The 14,490-nt window shown below is 51.5% G+C and overlaps 7 protein-coding genes and 1 pseudogene across 8 annotated transcripts; 2 read left to right on the forward strand and 6 right to left on the reverse strand.

Annotated features, from left to right (window-relative positions):
• Positions 1-614: 614 nt before the first annotated feature.
• On the forward strand, positions 615-2,356 carry M431DRAFT_277033 (hypothetical protein). Its single transcript, XM_024913989.1, has 4 exons — positions 615-1,098; positions 1,160-1,406; positions 1,530-1,981; positions 2,051-2,356. The coding sequence occupies exons 1-4, from the start codon at positions 838-840 to the stop codon at positions 2,138-2,140; spliced, it is 1,050 nt and encodes a 349-aa protein (XP_024768956.1). The 5' UTR covers positions 615-837; the 3' UTR covers positions 2,141-2,356.
• M431DRAFT_277040 (hypothetical protein) lies at positions 2,226-3,181 on the forward strand. Its single transcript, XM_024913990.1, has 2 exons — positions 2,226-2,449; positions 2,573-3,181. The coding sequence occupies exons 1-2, from the start codon at positions 2,311-2,313 to the stop codon at positions 3,010-3,012; spliced, it is 579 nt and encodes a 192-aa protein (XP_024768957.1). The 5' UTR covers positions 2,226-2,310; the 3' UTR covers positions 3,013-3,181.
• A 169-nt stretch (positions 3,182-3,350) lies between these two features.
• Positions 3,351-5,441, reverse strand: M431DRAFT_20712 (hypothetical protein; the record flags this gene model as incomplete). The annotated part of the gene is made up of 3 exons (XM_024913405.1): positions 5,264-5,441; positions 5,080-5,163; positions 3,351-4,946 (listed from the first exon to the last, which is right to left on the reverse strand). The coding sequence occupies exons 1-3, from the start codon at positions 5,282-5,284 to the stop codon at positions 3,351-3,353; spliced, it is 1,701 nt and encodes a 566-aa protein (XP_024768958.1). The 5' UTR covers positions 5,285-5,441.
• Positions 5,059-5,548, reverse strand: M431DRAFT_277036 (annotated as a pseudogene; the record flags this gene model as incomplete). The annotated part of the gene is made up of 1 exon: positions 5,059-5,548. A coding segment is annotated over one exon (257 nt), but the record flags the coding sequence as incomplete, so codon positions are not given.
• Positions 5,549-5,870: 322 nt separating this feature from the next.
• On the reverse strand, positions 5,871-6,907 carry M431DRAFT_126541 (hypothetical protein; the record flags this gene model as incomplete). The annotated part of the gene is made up of 3 exons (XM_024912286.1): positions 5,871-6,112; positions 6,198-6,754; positions 6,829-6,907. The coding sequence occupies 3 exons, from the start codon at positions 6,905-6,907 to the stop codon at positions 5,993-5,995; spliced, it is 756 nt and encodes a 251-aa protein (XP_024768959.1). The 3' UTR covers positions 5,871-5,992.
• Positions 6,908-8,050: 1,143 nt separating this feature from the next.
• Positions 8,051-9,869, reverse strand: M431DRAFT_126545 (hypothetical protein). Its single transcript, XM_024912287.1, has 2 exons — positions 9,434-9,869; positions 8,051-9,337 (listed from the first exon to the last, which is right to left on the reverse strand). The coding sequence occupies exons 1-2, from the start codon at positions 9,691-9,693 to the stop codon at positions 8,164-8,166; spliced, it is 1,434 nt and encodes a 477-aa protein (XP_024768960.1). The 5' UTR covers positions 9,694-9,869; the 3' UTR covers positions 8,051-8,163.
• Positions 9,870-10,307: 438 nt separating this feature from the next.
• On the reverse strand, positions 10,308-12,008 carry M431DRAFT_98136 (hypothetical protein; the record flags this gene model as incomplete). Its single annotated transcript, XM_024925002.1, has 3 exons — positions 10,308-10,439; positions 10,500-11,867; positions 11,949-12,008. The coding sequence occupies 3 exons, from the start codon at positions 12,006-12,008 to the stop codon at positions 10,308-10,310; spliced, it is 1,560 nt and encodes a 519-aa protein (XP_024768961.1).
• A 1,837-nt stretch (positions 12,009-13,845) lies between these two features.
• Positions 13,846-14,304, reverse strand: M431DRAFT_97750 (hypothetical protein; the record flags this gene model as incomplete). Its single annotated transcript, XM_024924958.1, has 2 exons — positions 13,846-14,006; positions 14,070-14,304. The coding sequence occupies 2 exons, from the start codon at positions 14,302-14,304 to the stop codon at positions 13,846-13,848; spliced, it is 396 nt and encodes a 131-aa protein (XP_024768962.1).
• Between the last annotated feature and the right edge of the window lie 186 nt (positions 14,305-14,490).

Raw genomic sequence — 14,490 nt, forward strand, 5'->3', positions numbered from 1 at the left:
CTGTGTCTGAGACATATGCAGAACGGCACAGCCTTCAACCTCCCCGTCAACTACTTCGTATCAAGCCTCATCGCCTCGTTTGTTTCATCATTAAGTCAATTTTGCCGGATTACATCCAATCGCAGAGTCGAAAGTCCTGCATTAAGCTTATCGTATTTACACGTACCCTCTGCCTTATCACGCTGCACAGAGCACCTAGTACAGATCCATGGATGCCAAGTGCTGCGAGTACACGCGGCTGCCCCAATTTTGCGCCAGGGCTCAAATCAATCAATTGATCCCACTCCAAGCCCCCCAAGCCCGCCGAAAGCTCCCCCTAAAAGACCCCCATCCCCCCCTAGCGCCGGTATCGTCAGTGCGGCACAGCTCCGTAGCCGTCTCATCAGTTGATGTTTTCAGGGCCCGTTAGCGCTGTAATCGCCGCAATTAGGCACTTGGCTGGTCGCTCTGCTGCGCTGGAAATTTCCCGCCATTGGCATCAATCAATCAATCCTTGCTACGGTACAGAGCCTCAGGCCTGGACGAATCATTGACGCGGCCCACCACCAACCAGGGACCTCATCTCTCCTAGACGCCTGTGGACCTTTCGCAGATTTGCCAGACCATACAACTCTTGTGCGTGACAGCGCTGTCCAACATCGGCCTGGGGTCCCTCTGCTGCATTGGCCGTTTCTTTTCATTGTTTAAAAGCCCCTCGCCCGCCGCCTCGCTCGCCGATTCTCACCGACTCGTGTCTGGTCTGGGGCTGGGCTCCTTTGACGATTCGACGACGCTCGCCAGAATCGGCGCATCCTCCCTAATCGACACCTCTTCCCAACACCTTACCAAGCCGTCAGCATGTCCTCGTCAGGATTGACGCGACGCCGTGGAGCTGGCGGCGTCGCTGGCACCGAGGGCGAGAGCAGCAACGGCGTCTCGAGGACCAATTCGACCCGCGACGCTCGAGACAGCGGCCCCGAGACGAGCTACGAGAGCGGCGAAAACGGCCACAAGATTGCCTTTGACCCTCGAGACATTAGCGAGTCGGCCGAGCGGAGCAAGCAGCCCAAGCTGACCATGATGGAGGAGGTGCTGCTGCTTGGTCTCAAGGACAAACAGGTGCGTGTGCCTGCTTGCTTGCGTGGCGGCGCCCAATTGCTGACCGAAGCCTTGTGATTAGGGATATCTGTCGTTCTGGAACGACAACATTTCGTACGCGCTCCGAGGATGCATCGTGCTGGAGCTTGCCTTCCGCGGGCGCATCAGCATGGAAAAGGATCCAGCACGGCGACGGTTCCCCCTGGCAGACCGAAACATTGAAGTGATAGACGATACCCTTACCGGCGAGGTGCTGCTCGACGAGGCTCTCAAGATGATGAAGCAGAGCGAAAAGATGAGCGTCAGCTCCTGGATTGATTTGATGAGCGGTACTGCCACCCCTGCCTCTCTCCCCCACCCTAATCTGTGTAGCCCACGACATTGCCACGACCTTGTGTGTGTCGTGAATACATGTACCTGACCAATGCATTGGCTAATGCTCTGAAAACCAGGCGAGACTTGGAACCTGATGAAGATAGGATACCAGCTCAAGCAGGTCCGCGAACGATTAGCCAAGGGCCTGGTTGACAAGGGCATCCTACGGACGGAGAAGCGTAACTTCCTTCTCTTCGACATGGCCACCCACCCCGTTGCCGACGGCGGAGCCAAGGAGGAGATTCGCCGCCGCGTGCGCAACGTCCTGACCCAGCGCACCGTCGTCCTCAACGGCAGCCAGTTCCTGCCCGAGAACCTCGAGTTCCGCTACCTGCGCACCGTGTCCATGGTGTGTGCCGCATACGCCGCCAACGTCCTGGAGAATGCGCTGTCCACGCTGGGCCACGAGGCCAGGGAGCGGGCGTTTGCGCAGACGGACGAGCTGCTGGCGGATTACAGCCAGTACCCCTTTGGCAAGAAGGCTACGGGCAATGGCATCGGAGCCAACCTCCCGCAGGTCATAGCCGAGGTGAGATGCGCCGTTTATGGCAGATTATGCGCAAGAGGGATACAGTGCTAATATGGTGTTGCGATGTAGGAGGTGAACAAGGCCAAGGACAAGGAACTGCAGCTCGAAATCGTGGCGGCCTGTCTGAGCGTCTTTACCAGACTCGACTCGCTTCTATAAACCCTGACCCGTTCTAGACGAACCGACCGCTATACCACTTCCTAATTCGATTGTAATGATGACAGAAAACAAAAGGCCAAATCGATTCCCCCTTCTTTCTACGGATACATCTTCTTCAACCAAAAAAATCTCACCACAAGACCTCCTTTTCATCCAAACCCCCCTCTTCCATGCTCTCTCAAAAGATATCTAAAGAAAACAGTACCCAAAAAAATGTCGGAAAATCTTTGCCTTCTTTGTCACTTTATCTTGGGAAAAGGGGGAAGTGGGAAATAGGTGTGGAGGGTTTTACATCTCTTTTTATTTTCTTATTTTTTTCACTGCTGTCGGGAGGTTAACGGCTGAAATGAAATACGACCACACACAAAGAAAGGACGAAAGGGGGTTGCGAAAGGGTATATGAGAAGGGAAAGGGAACAAAAGGGAAGTCAATGGTTGGAGAGAGGAAAAATGAGAGAGTAAGAGAGATCAAGAAGCGAGTCCTTTGCCTTGCCTTGCCTAGATGGGAAGTCCTTTTTTTTTTTTTACTAATTTTATTCGCCTTCTTTTCTTGTTTTTACTTGTTTCTGAAATGTTCACGTTCCGAAAGGGGGGAGAAGAAGTTGGAAGAGGGGAAACTTGGAGAAATGAGATGTGTGTGCTGTATGTATGCTTTGCGTATGATTTTTTGTAATGCTGATTTTGGGGAGAAACGCAAGTTGTACGGCGTCAATTCCAACCTCCTTTTTCTGCCCACATCGTATTTCATATTTCATTTTTCTTTCACGGGGGAAAAAAAACCAATATGTAGCATTTTTTGTACACGATCAGAGAGACCTTTTTTTCTTCATTTGTTTTTGCAATGTAGTATTAAACCTCGTCAGCCATCGTGAGTGAAATACCTAGAACACTTTTGCCGCCCTTCAAAACGGCCATACATAACCACAAATGACCCGTAAAGCCTCCCTCTCCCTCCTATACGGTCAACATTTGAAATGATGCCATGCCCTGCGCCTCCGACGCTTAGTTCGCCCTATGTAGATGAAAAATGAAAAAAAAGTCCAAGCAAAAGAGAAGAAGAAAAAGCAAAGCAAATGGAAACAAGAACAACCAGAGAACTGCTATGTAGGCTCATGAGATGGACGGCCATGAAATAGGTACAAAGCTTTTTCTTTATCGAACAACACGACAGGCCCGAACAAAAAGGGGGCTACATGCGAACGTCGTCTCTTTACTTGCGCTTCCCGCCAACTCCAAAGCTTCCTTCGAAGCCGGGTCGTCCACCCTTCTTCTTCGTGGCGCCGCCCTTCTTCTTCTTGCCTGACCGGCGCAGCAGCTTGTCCTCGCGTCGCTGCTTGATGTTCTCTTCGCGCTTCTTTTGTTTCGCGTGCTGGGCCTGGGCGACGCCAGTAGCTCTCTCCTTCCATGCCTTTTCGCTCTTCTTCTTGGCAACTTCCTTGCGCTTGACGGCCTTTTTGAGCAGAGCCTCGTCGTCGTGGATCTTCTCGCCCTCGGCACGGCGGCGGGCGTTCAGCCAGGTCTCCTTCTCCTCAATGTCCTGGCGTTTCTCTTCACCGAGCTCTTCTATGCGCTTCTTCTCGTGCTGTACCTTGAGAAGCGCCGTCTTGGGATCTGAGGGGCCCTTCTTCTTGCCCCTGTTGAGGAAATAGCCAAGGTCGTGGGACATTTGCGAGCCATCTGCAAATGCCACACGGCCAAAGCTGAAGCCTCCTGAAGCGTCGTCGAGGCTAATGTTGGGGCTCATAACACCGGGCGAGTTGGACGCCAGTGCCTCTTCGCGTTTCCTCTTCTCCTCCTCCTTCGCTAGCGTTCTTAGCTCCTTCTTGTGCGCTTTGCGCTGTGCCTCCTTTGCTCTTCTCGCCTCGATGAGTTCTTGTCTCGTGCGGATGGGCTTGCCATTCGTTCCGTCGGCTTTTCTGGCTGCACGGAGAGCCTCAATCTTGGCAGCAAGACGGGCTCTCAGAGCGGTGGTATCTGCAGGAATCTTGATGTGTTTGGGCTTTTCTGATGAGGCAACTGAGGAGATGGATGTGGTTGTGCTGGCGAGCTCTCCTGATGCAGGCTGGCCATTAGTGGTTTCGGTTGAGTCAAAGGTTGGGGAGTGTGGTTCGGAATCGGGCGCTGATACAGCGCTGCCGTCATCTTCTCTCTGCAGGCCAGAGAAGTCTAGAGATGGGTCAAGACCGTCCACCTGGTCTTGCATGATTTCATCGGCTTTGTCATTGGGGTTGACATCAGCTTCTTGTGATTTTGAGGGAGTGGTGGCATCCTTTCCCGCCTTCTTGTTCTTCTGCTTCTTTGACGCAGGCGTGCTAGCAGTCTCGGCAGCAATCTTGGGTACTGGGGTTTTGGCTGGAGTCTTGGCCGGAGTTGCTGCTTCGCCTGACTCTTGCTTTGTCTTCTTCTCGGCCTTCTTCTCAGCCTTCTTTTCTCGCTTTGCAGCTAGCTTTGCTTCCTTTTTTGATAGCTTTGGCGTGTCCTTGGAATCTTGTGCTTCACCTTCACCTTCACCCTCACTCTCAGCATCCGCGTCACCGTTGGCATTAGGCTTCTTCTGAGGAGTCTCTGGGTTCTTCTTCTTCAGACCCTCGAGGGGCTTCTCAGCCTCGACGCCATTGACGGGCTCATAGTCTTCCTCCTCGGGCTCATTCTCATCTTGCTCCATCTGCCGCAGCTTCCGCTTGTTTTTGGCTCGCTCTTCCATTACTTCTTTGGCGTTGCGGTTCAGGGCGCTATCGGGATCCAGCTTGGCTCGCCGGGCGGCTGCTGCCTCCTGCTTCGTCTGCTTCTCCTTTTTCCATTGATCCTATATGTCCACCAGCGTCAGCCCCAGTGCCTTGATAGCCTTACGCATGTTATGGATGTGGATAAAATCCAGATATCCGCCCGATTGAGAGGGTTGGGTCGCCAAGGTCAAGGGTCAAATCGGTAAAACGTACGCTTGTGTCTTCGCCATAGTACATCTTGGCTGGAATCAGACTCAGCAGGCCATCGAACGCCTTGGCATGATCGCGCAGGCGATCCTAACCAGCGATGTCAGCTAATGGTTCCTACAGCTCGTTTCCCAGCCCCTTCCAAGCATTTTCACCTGGCGGGGCTGGACAAAGGACTTCCAAAACGAACCTGCAGTGATGAATCCGCCATCCTAGCTTCAGTATCGCGAAAAGGCAGTATATATACAGACAAAGAAGAATTCAACAAGGGTGGAAGTGCCTATAATCCGATATCTGCCGACGGCGCTGAAGAATCCGTTGCCAATGATGTAGAAACTGCAAGGTGATAGCTGGCGGTTTGGCGTGAGGTGATGCTTTTTTTTTTTCTGCCACTGCCTTGCTGGGGAATTTTCCTGAATTTTTTTTGGGGTGTCCAATTTTTTTTCCACCTTTCTGCCGTACCGCGAACTTTCGCTGTGGGGTAGCCTCTTAGTGCCTGGACCGATGCAAACGCGCCTACGCCAGAAAAATTGACAGCCAGGCCATTGGATGGCTAGAAAAGCTTTGATAATACTGAAAATATTATGAAGGCCGTTGTGCAATTGCAGAATCATGGAATTCATGGGGGTAAAAACAATAAAAAATGGCAATTCTTGGCTGCTTGACTCTACAAACTACGTTTAAGCCATCGTATAAGCTCCCAAGTACTACAAAGTAGACAAGCAAGGGTCACGAGAGCATCACTTGTCATGGTTATAGAGTGACTGTTGGAAATGGTTGATCCCAATTCAACAATTGTCTGTTTAGTAGCTCTAGGCATCCAGTGATGAACCCAATTACACAGTATCTCAAGTTTTTTGAACGATATATTGAATCTAGCTTCCAGTTTACTCCGCCGAAATCCAAACTGAAAGGGACTTCATTTCTTCTTGCTAGTTTTCTTGCTGGGGGCAGCAGCAAGCGCTCGCAGCTTGGCCTCTCTGGCTTCAATTTCAGCTCTCCGCTCCCTTTCTCGCTCCTCTTTCTCTTCTTGCTCGGCCTAAATGAGATGGAATGGTCAGCATCAAGATATCACACAAGGAAGATGAAAAAAATAAAATAAAAAGTACACCAGTGGGCCTTACCTGTCTCCTAGCAGCATCAGCCTCACGCTGTGCACGGATGACCTTGAGACGGGCAATATCCGCCTTGGCCTCGTCCGTCTTGCCCTCGGCATGCAGCTTCATATATCTCTCCTTTGCGGCAGCTGCCTCGGCAGCTTCCCTCTCGCGTCGACTGGCGGGCAGCTTCTTGACACCCTCGGTGATCGCTTCGACATCTGCGGGCGCTTTGGTCGCCTGCTTGCGGGCAGATGAGGAGTGGTTCGGGTTGGCGGGCAGTTCCGCGTCGCTCTCCTCGTCGTCTGAAGAAGGCAGATCGCCGACCTCGACTATGCGGTTCTTCTGCTTGGCTATGGCGGCCTCTTTTCGAGCCTTCTTTTGGGCTTTTCGGTCCTCGCGGTTAGCCTCGCCGCTGGCTGTAGCTGCGGCCTGGCCGGCCTCCTCCTCCTCCTCGGATTCTTCCTCAGATTCTTCTTCGGAATCTTCCTCGTCCTCGTTGCGCTGGGCGTCCTCGCCCCACATGCTCACCGCATTTCCGTCGGAGTCGAGAGGTTGGAGATTGCGCGAGAAGTGCTTGCCACCTATTTTCGTGGGGATCCGGGTTAGCATGTGAAAACGTCATGTATTGCGTTGTTGATCAACAATTCCCATGGACAATTGAATTTACCTCCTCTGGTGAACTTTCTGAACTTGCCACCACGGCCGCGCGAGCTTGCTCCAGGAGCACCGGGCATCTTGAAAACGAGGTGGAAATAGGAAGGGAGAGAGAGTGTGTGGGCGTGAGAGCGAGAGAGGTAGGCGTTGTTATTCCGCAGATAGCTTCGGCACAACCTCCGGCTTTGCGATACTATGCGACTGCACAAGTCTTAAATAGGAAAATGAAAAATCCCGATAGTATTAAATCCAGAAAATTCAATCCACAGATGAAAAAGTTACGGCCAAACTTTCTGAGTCGCCAGTTGAGTGGCAGCGAGGCGGGGTAGCGGGGTACTTGGAGGTACTTGGAGGATACAGCTCAGCCTTGCCCGCTGAATTGCTCGTGATATGCTGCGAGCCTTCAAAAGTTCTGCTGGTTTAATGCAGGATCCCCTACCTGAGTTGTCATAGCAGGCGCTGCTATATGACTCATTGCCCCTTTTCTCTAGTCATAAGCGTCATCACCGCAGTAAGCTGGTGCTTTGCTGTTCGACTTCCAGGGTCCATTCGTAGCGTGGCGTTGTAACGCCAAGGTACTGTGTCATTGCGGCATTGAAAATGGCTGATAGGCGATTGGCCAGCTGAATTGTTTCAAGCATCGCCCTGGAACTACACCCTTCATTATGCCGTACTCTTTATATGAGGTCAGCCAGAAATCAGTTACGCATGGTATTGTTTATTTGATAACAGGATCCCATGTGTACTAGATTCGTATCCATGATATACTACAAATAATATGCATAGATGGCGCTTGCAGACGCTTGCTTCAAAATTGGTGAGTCACAGCAACCATGATCAAAATGACTGCGATGGTTCAATGGCATGGTACCTGCCCTGACTCCAAGCCGCAGCCACGTTTTTCCGTCCCAAACTCCACCCACCCAGACCACTATATTATGCCAACCGACAATTTTTCTTTTTACTTTTTTTTCTTTTCTTTTTTCTTCAGTGAAACCTACTAGAAAAATTTCCTTCAAATTCACTCTGGCTTTCGACAACCTTTGGATGCGCCTGGAGGGGAAACTGGAGGATAGATGAACTTCCGCTGACTTACCCTCTGTCCTACTATACTCCCTCTTCGGAGGCTGCGTTTGGGAGAGATAAAATTTTTCGGCGGTACATATCGTACCCTAGTCGCGTCTTTTTTTTCTTCTTCCTTTTTGATTCAACGTAGTGGCCATGCGTGCAATTCTCTATATTATTAATCGGGAGGGCTCGTGTGAAGGTGCCATACTATATATCGTAAAACTATGAGAAATCTTCCATTATCTACCCACGTCGATTTCTCGGCGTTCTACCCAGCTAGCGACTGCAGAACATCGTGCAGCTGCTTCCTCTTCTGCGATGACCGAGTGGATAACGGTCGAAATCCATTCCCGAAAGCCTGCTTGGCTTTCGCCTCGTCCTGTTCCTCTTGGCCATTGGCCGCTTCTTTGGTGTACCGGCTCGCGTTCATCGGACGGGTGAAGATGTACCGTCCTGTCGAGAACAAGCCGCGGCTCACATATGACGGCTTGGAGGAGATGCCTCCTCGCCCACTGTGGCCCAGAAATACACAAGCCATGGGCCGCGAAGGCAATACAAACGGACCAGCTACAGCTTGTTGGTCTACTGGGTGTCCTTGGCTCGCCACGTCTATGTCGTTGCTGAGCTGGCCAAGGAACGAGTACAGCCAAAAGGCCCATGCCTCAAACGCAATGCCGTGGCAAGCCCCTGCCTCTCTCGACGCCGCATCTGGGTCCCACGAAGGCAGATACACCTTGCCCGTGTCTGTGAGATAGTCCAGCAGAGGAGGCGCCTCCCGATTGGGGACGAACTTGATTGCGCACTGGGAATCGCTGCAGAGCGTCACCAAATCAGCATCGACACTTCGGATCGAGTCTCGCGTCTTGTTCACGTGCTCATCCGGGACTAGGAGCATCAAGTTCCGTAGTAGAGAATTCTCTTGGCCTCCCGAGAGATCGGTTACCTCCCAGCCGGCTTCGGCAGCCTCTTTGTGTGGAGGATCCCAGCCTTTCTTTGCGCCCACGACATCGTACAACGCCAACGAAGGGAACCTGGCCACCCAGCGTAGAGAATTCTTTGAAGTCGATTTGTCGCCCCAGATCCTTAGAATTCTTAGTAGGGGGAAAGGATCCCCCGCTTCAGTCCAGCCGCGGATAAGGTTGTCCGTCACATCTGGAAAGTCGCCGCCCGTCTCATCCGCGGGTTGGATGAGCTCCAGCACCCCTAGATTCTTCATATCTGCTAAGCGAACCAACTCAGATGTCTGGAAGTGGCAGCCACCACTGAGCACGAGATGAGTGATGAAATCCGTCGTCAGCGATGCGAGGGGTCTGGTGTAGCTTTCAAGGTCCACGTCGGGATGACAAATATGCTGTCGAAACCGATAAAGCCCAAGGCTCTTCTCGTCGTCCTCGCGTAGTAATATCGCCGAGAAGAGTTTCCAAGCATGGAGGCTTACACCTCTAGAACCAGCTCGTCAGTAAAGTAACTCCTTTGACAGTTGTCCCCAAAGCCCAAGCAGAAACTCCAAATAATATATTGTAATGAAAACGACGAACCTTGCCTCCAAAAAGCGCCAGATGCGCCAGACCAGCTGAGTAGGCATAGACCCCAGCAACTCCTCGGATACATCGCCAATGTTATCGGCAATGACATTAATCGCCATGTCCATCAGAGACCGCGGACCTCGAGCGCCGCGGGTTTTAAACAGGGGATACGGCCGCCGCCGCGACCAGTCATGGCTCGCGCTGGCGTTGAGTCGACCGGACACTGTCCATTCTCGAAAGACTTGGCCGGTGGACGGGTCGTAATTGTTCATAGCCACCTAAGAGGGAAAAGACGGCTATGGCGCTGCGACATAAGTCGAGACTCATTCACAATCGATGAATGGAGTAGACGAGGGGAAACGGGATGAGATAAAAGATAAAATGTAAAACAAGCGACACCCTTGCAACCAGCAGCCCAAGCCTTGTGAGGCGTCTGTGGTGTTGCAGCTCAGTAATATGAGGTGGCGCTGCGAAAAGAGTGCCCGGTGAATATTCAGACTCAAGGTGGGATATGTCAGCAAGGCGTAAGTAAGTGGCGGGCAGTGCTGTCTGGTGTCTAATGATCCTCCTCAATCACAAATCAAAGAGCTGCAAGTTAAATCCAGCGCTGATGGTGCATATATTTGATGTTGTAATTTTTTGTTAAATGTAATATTTTTTTTGGTACGCCTCGATGATTCATTCATACAACTCCAGATAAAGAACGCTATTCTATCTCGCCCCCAAACGCCTGTGATGGTGCTGAGGCACAGGTAGTTCTGTTTCTACGCAGCATCCCAGAGAGCATCCACCCGCCCATTTTTGGTATATACCTTGGTGTTACATCAAATATCCCGATATTACATGTCTGTCCGTTTATTCATCCCAACATAGTACTGTAACCCACCTATAGCATCGGCTTCAGGTCATCGGCGACTCTGAACGGAGCCTCCGTCTTGCTCTTGATCTCGTCTATTGTCACCCCGTCCGCGATCTCGATGAGAGTTAGGCCGTGGGCAAAATCGACGTCGAAAACACCCTGTTGAGAGAAACATGTTAGCAGATGGTTGCAACTTATATGCAATGGTTGACGACTTACCAGCTCGGTGATGATTCGAGAAACGCACGCGCGGCCAGTCAGTGGGAATGCGCACTGCTTGACAATCTTGGGGTTGCCCTTCTTGTCGGTGTGCTCCATGGTGACCACAACCTTGGTGGCACTAGGATTGCTCACGAGATCCATGGCACCGCCGAAGCCCTTGACCTTGCCTGGCAGCATCCAGTTTGCCAGGTCACCAGTTCCGCTGACTTGCATGGCACCGAGGATGGTCAGGTTGATTCTGCCGCTGCGAATCATGCCAAAACTCTCTTCACTGCCAAAGACTGCGGCTCCAGGCTTGAGAGTGACCGTCTCCTTCCCAGCGTTGATCAAATCGGCGTCTTCCAGGCCCTTCTTGGGGTAGGGGCCAAGACCAAGGATACCGTTCTCGGACTGCAGCTGAACCTCGACCTCAGGACCGACAAAGCCGGGAGCAAGCATGGGCATACCGATGCCCAGGTTAGCATACATGCCGTTCTTGAATTCCTTGGCAGCTCGTTTCACGATTCGCTCCCGCTTGGCCGCAGTTTCGCCTGTTCCTAGGACGGCCTTGGAGTCGGCATCGGCATCGTCCTTGGCCCAGGTGTATTTCTCAATGTTCTTTTGGGCAGTGCTCTGGATAACACGCTTGACGTAGATACCAGGCAGGTGAATGGCCTCGGGAGGGATCTCGCCAGGCTCGACAATATGTTCAGCTTCGACAATGGTGATCTTGGCGTTGCGACCCATGGCACCATTGAAGTTGTTAGCAGCGAGACGGAACTGGCAGTTTCCGAGCTTATCGGCCTTGTAAGCCTTGACAAAGGCATAGTCTCCAGCAATGCTCTCTTCAAGCAGGTATGGCTTGCCGTTGAAGACCTTGACGTCCTTGGGGTAAGAGTACACATCCGGTGAGCCGTCGGGCTTGTTCTTGAGTGGAAGGTCGCCGGTCTGGACGACAGTACCAAAGGCTGCGGGAGTGTAGAAAGCAGGAATGCCCTTGCCACCGGCTGCGCATCGCTCGGCCAGTGTGCCCTGGGGAGTCAATTCCAGCTCAACTTCTCCAGTTAGGTACATTGTTTCGAATGTCTTGTTTTCGCCAATGTAGCTAGCAATCATCTTCTTCACCTGCTTTGTCTTGAGAAGCTTGCCCAGGCCGGAGCTATCGGTGCCGGCATTGTTTGACACAGCCGTCAGACCAGTAACATCGGGTCTCTTGAGGACCTCGTCAATTAGAGTATCGGGAACACCGCAGAGACCAAATCCACCACACAGGAGAGTTGAGTTGGCCTTGAGGTCCTTGATCGCCTCGGCGGCAGAGGGCAGCACCTTGTTGATCTCAGCTCGGCGGGCGGTGGCAGAAAATGATCTAGACAAGACGGTAGTGGGCTGGGACATGGAGATGTTAGTCGACCATTGACCTTCAATTTGCATGACATTTTCATCATTGATTGGGTTTCCTAGACTTACGTTTGTCGCATGGCGCGCAAAGGCCCCGAGGGTCCGCAGGCGCAGAGCTGTGGATGGCATTGTTGGAGGAGGGGCAGACGTAGAGAGAGATGGTTTCCTGCGGGGTATCAAGAGCTGCAATAATCGACGAATTGCTCTGCCACGCGAAAATGAGGCAAAGATATGTGAAATATCAGATGCGCAAAAAGAATTTAGAAGAAAAGAAAAAAGAGTTTTGGAGCACTGTCAGATGCCAGTGACGGCATCACGCGCGTTATGTATGGCTGTCGAGTGTTTGATGTTTTTGCCGGTGCAATAGCCGTCAATGACCGAACCCACTACCGCAGACCCGGTCTCCGCATGGCCACCAGAACAATTCGGGTAGTGCAAGTGAGGAGAAGCTGGATTCAGGCCAGAATAGCGGGATAGTTCCGTTGCAAGGATCGGATAGGGGCGGCGGGCGGATGTGGGGGAACGCCATCAGAATGGAGTATTTGATGGCAGTAACATGGCAGCACGGAAGGTGATTCCGTAAACTACGGAATGCTCTCTCTTTTTCTTTCTTTTATCATATGCTGACAAACGTTTGACAGCTTAGCTATATATTGGTCATGTTCTGAAATACTGCCGTCCATGTGTAGATGCTCATAGTGGAGGCGTTGACAAGACAAATCTTGCAAGCAGTATCATTGATCAAAAGCCCCGGCACCGAACCTGCTAGCGGTACGAGCGGCTGTATGTTCCCACGGCCGTGTATTTTTCGTAAGAGCCCGTTGGAGTTCGCTCCGTTGACGGCGTCAGAAGCCAGGGGAGGCGATGCGTACCCCCAAGAGAGAACTTGTCCGCACCGTCCCTCCCACTAACTGTTCGACCCGGCTTCCGAAGCCGAAGTCAGGCACAGGCGATTTGTTAGGGCTGGCGGCACATGCGGAGTGGGAAATGTCTTATCCCGGAAAGTCTTTCCGTGGGACTATCCGCGAGAAAAGATTCATCCGGCGGCGCTGGCGGGGAGTTTGCAATTTGCAATCATTACGGGGCACTTACAAGACACTTGTAAATGGAATCATGTAATTGAAGACGTCCGATGATGGTGATGATACATGATACAAGATACAAGGCACTTTGGCCCTGCTTGAGTCACGTGTTGGGGTCAATCGCTGCACCTGCCCTTAGAAGGAATCAAATGTTTGCCATTTATTTCATTCTGCAATATTCGGTCATATTCCAAACTTGCTTAATGGCCACAGAATCTTCAATCTTATATTCTCGATTTTATAACCATTTCATCACATGTGCATCTTCTCGTGGTTTGCAGGCTTATGCGGGCTTCGGCAACGGGGGCCCCGATTCCGAAAGAAATCCCCTAACTCCCCTCTACCCTCGGCCAATTTTGGGGAATTTGCCATAACTTGCCATAACTTGCCGGCGGCGCTATATTCGTTTTAACCTGCTGACTACTCTCCGTACTGCATGGCTAAATTCACGTCTAAAGACATCAAACTCGAATACTGATTGTATTGTGTTCGGTAATCTCATCTCGGTTACTCAAAGACGGCTTCTTGGGTACGGAGAACCCGTGATCAATCAACACTACTCCACGCCACTAACCTGCGTCTTTGTTACATCATTTGAAGAGCATGACCTTGGTGCACTTGAGATTTTGTGTCACTACTAACATGAAATCAGATTACATGTTTGAAACCACCGAGAGTGACTATGAAGCGTCATCGGGCGTATTGTTACATCTACCCACAAAAGCATATACCCGGGTTGCATACAGCTCATCCAAAACTTTCATACAAAATGATGTTCTTATTCGAACGCCCAACGAATTTCAAAGCCTCAACATTACTGTCAATTTTTCCCCAGTCAAGAACACTCCCCGAATCCAAATCCAAATTCAACGGCTGGACCTATCCTATGGGTTGTGGCACACAACTTCAATGTTGTTGCCTGCTGCATCCAGCACAAAGGCAGCATAGTAGTTGGCGTGATAATGCGCTCGCACGCCAGGTGCTCCATTATCTTGCCCCCCAGCCGAAACCGCTGCGGCGTGGAACGCGTCTACCGCAGCTCGGTCTATTGAAGTTGTGTCAATAACATACTCGTACGAACATCTATTAATCTAGCATAGACTCTTACCTGAAGCGCGGAACGCAATGTGCGCCTTGGTGGTTTCCTCCTTGGCTCCCTTTGCCCAAAAGTCAGCAACTTTATAGCCCTCTCGGGCGTCGAGCTTTGAACCAAATCCAACGGTGTACTCTCCAAACTGATAGGCGATTTCGTATCCAAGTGGTTCGAGGGCCTTGACGTAAAGCGCCACGCACTCCTTGAACTTGTCCTCGGGGACTGAAATGGAGGTGTGGTCAATGGCCATTGTGACTTGTTATTTATGGCTACGTTGATGGTTTGTAAAGAAGAGACGTGTCGTTTGATTCTGTTTTGATTGTTTACGTCTGCCATGGACAATCTCTCAGTATATATAACTTCACTTTGTCTGCGGGCCTCGGCCAACAGCGAAGCCCAGCCCTCAATACGACCTTCTGCCCAGTACGCTAGGAGG

The sequence above is a fragment of the Trichoderma harzianum genome, assembly GCF_003025095.1.
Source record: "Trichoderma harzianum CBS 226.95 unplaced genomic scaffold M431scaffold_19, whole genome shotgun sequence".
In the NCBI taxonomy this organism is placed as follows: Eukaryota; Fungi; Ascomycota; class Sordariomycetes; order Hypocreales; family Hypocreaceae; genus Trichoderma; species Trichoderma harzianum.

What these genes read in the sequence shown, in the direction of transcription:
- M431DRAFT_126545 (XM_024912287.1), bottom strand. Translation starts at nt 9,693, where the DNA reads ATGAACAATTACGACCCGTCCACCGGCCAAGTCTTTCGAGAATGGACA. An exon ending in TGGCGCTTTTTGGAGGCAAG is followed by an intron (nt 9,338 to 9,433) that starts GTTCGTCGTTTT and finishes AGCTGGTTCTAG; the next exon opens with AGGTGTAAGCCTCCATGCTT.
- M431DRAFT_277040 (XM_024913990.1), top strand. Translation starts at nt 2,311, where the DNA reads ATGCTCTCTCAAAAGATATCTAAAGAAAACAGTACCCAAAAAAATGTC. An exon ending in TACATCTCTTTTTATTTTCT is followed by an intron (nt 2,450 to 2,572) that starts TATTTTTTTCAC and finishes AAGGGAAGTCAA; the next exon opens with TGGTTGGAGAGAGGAAAAAT.
- M431DRAFT_277033 (XM_024913989.1), top strand. Translation starts at nt 838, where the DNA reads ATGTCCTCGTCAGGATTGACGCGACGCCGTGGAGCTGGCGGCGTCGCT. An exon ending in TTGGTCTCAAGGACAAACAG is followed by an intron (nt 1,099 to 1,159) that starts GTGCGTGTGCCT and finishes CCTTGTGATTAG; the next exon opens with GGATATCTGTCGTTCTGGAA. An exon ending in CTGGATTGATTTGATGAGCG is followed by an intron (nt 1,407 to 1,529) that starts GTACTGCCACCC and finishes TCTGAAAACCAG; the next exon opens with GCGAGACTTGGAACCTGATG.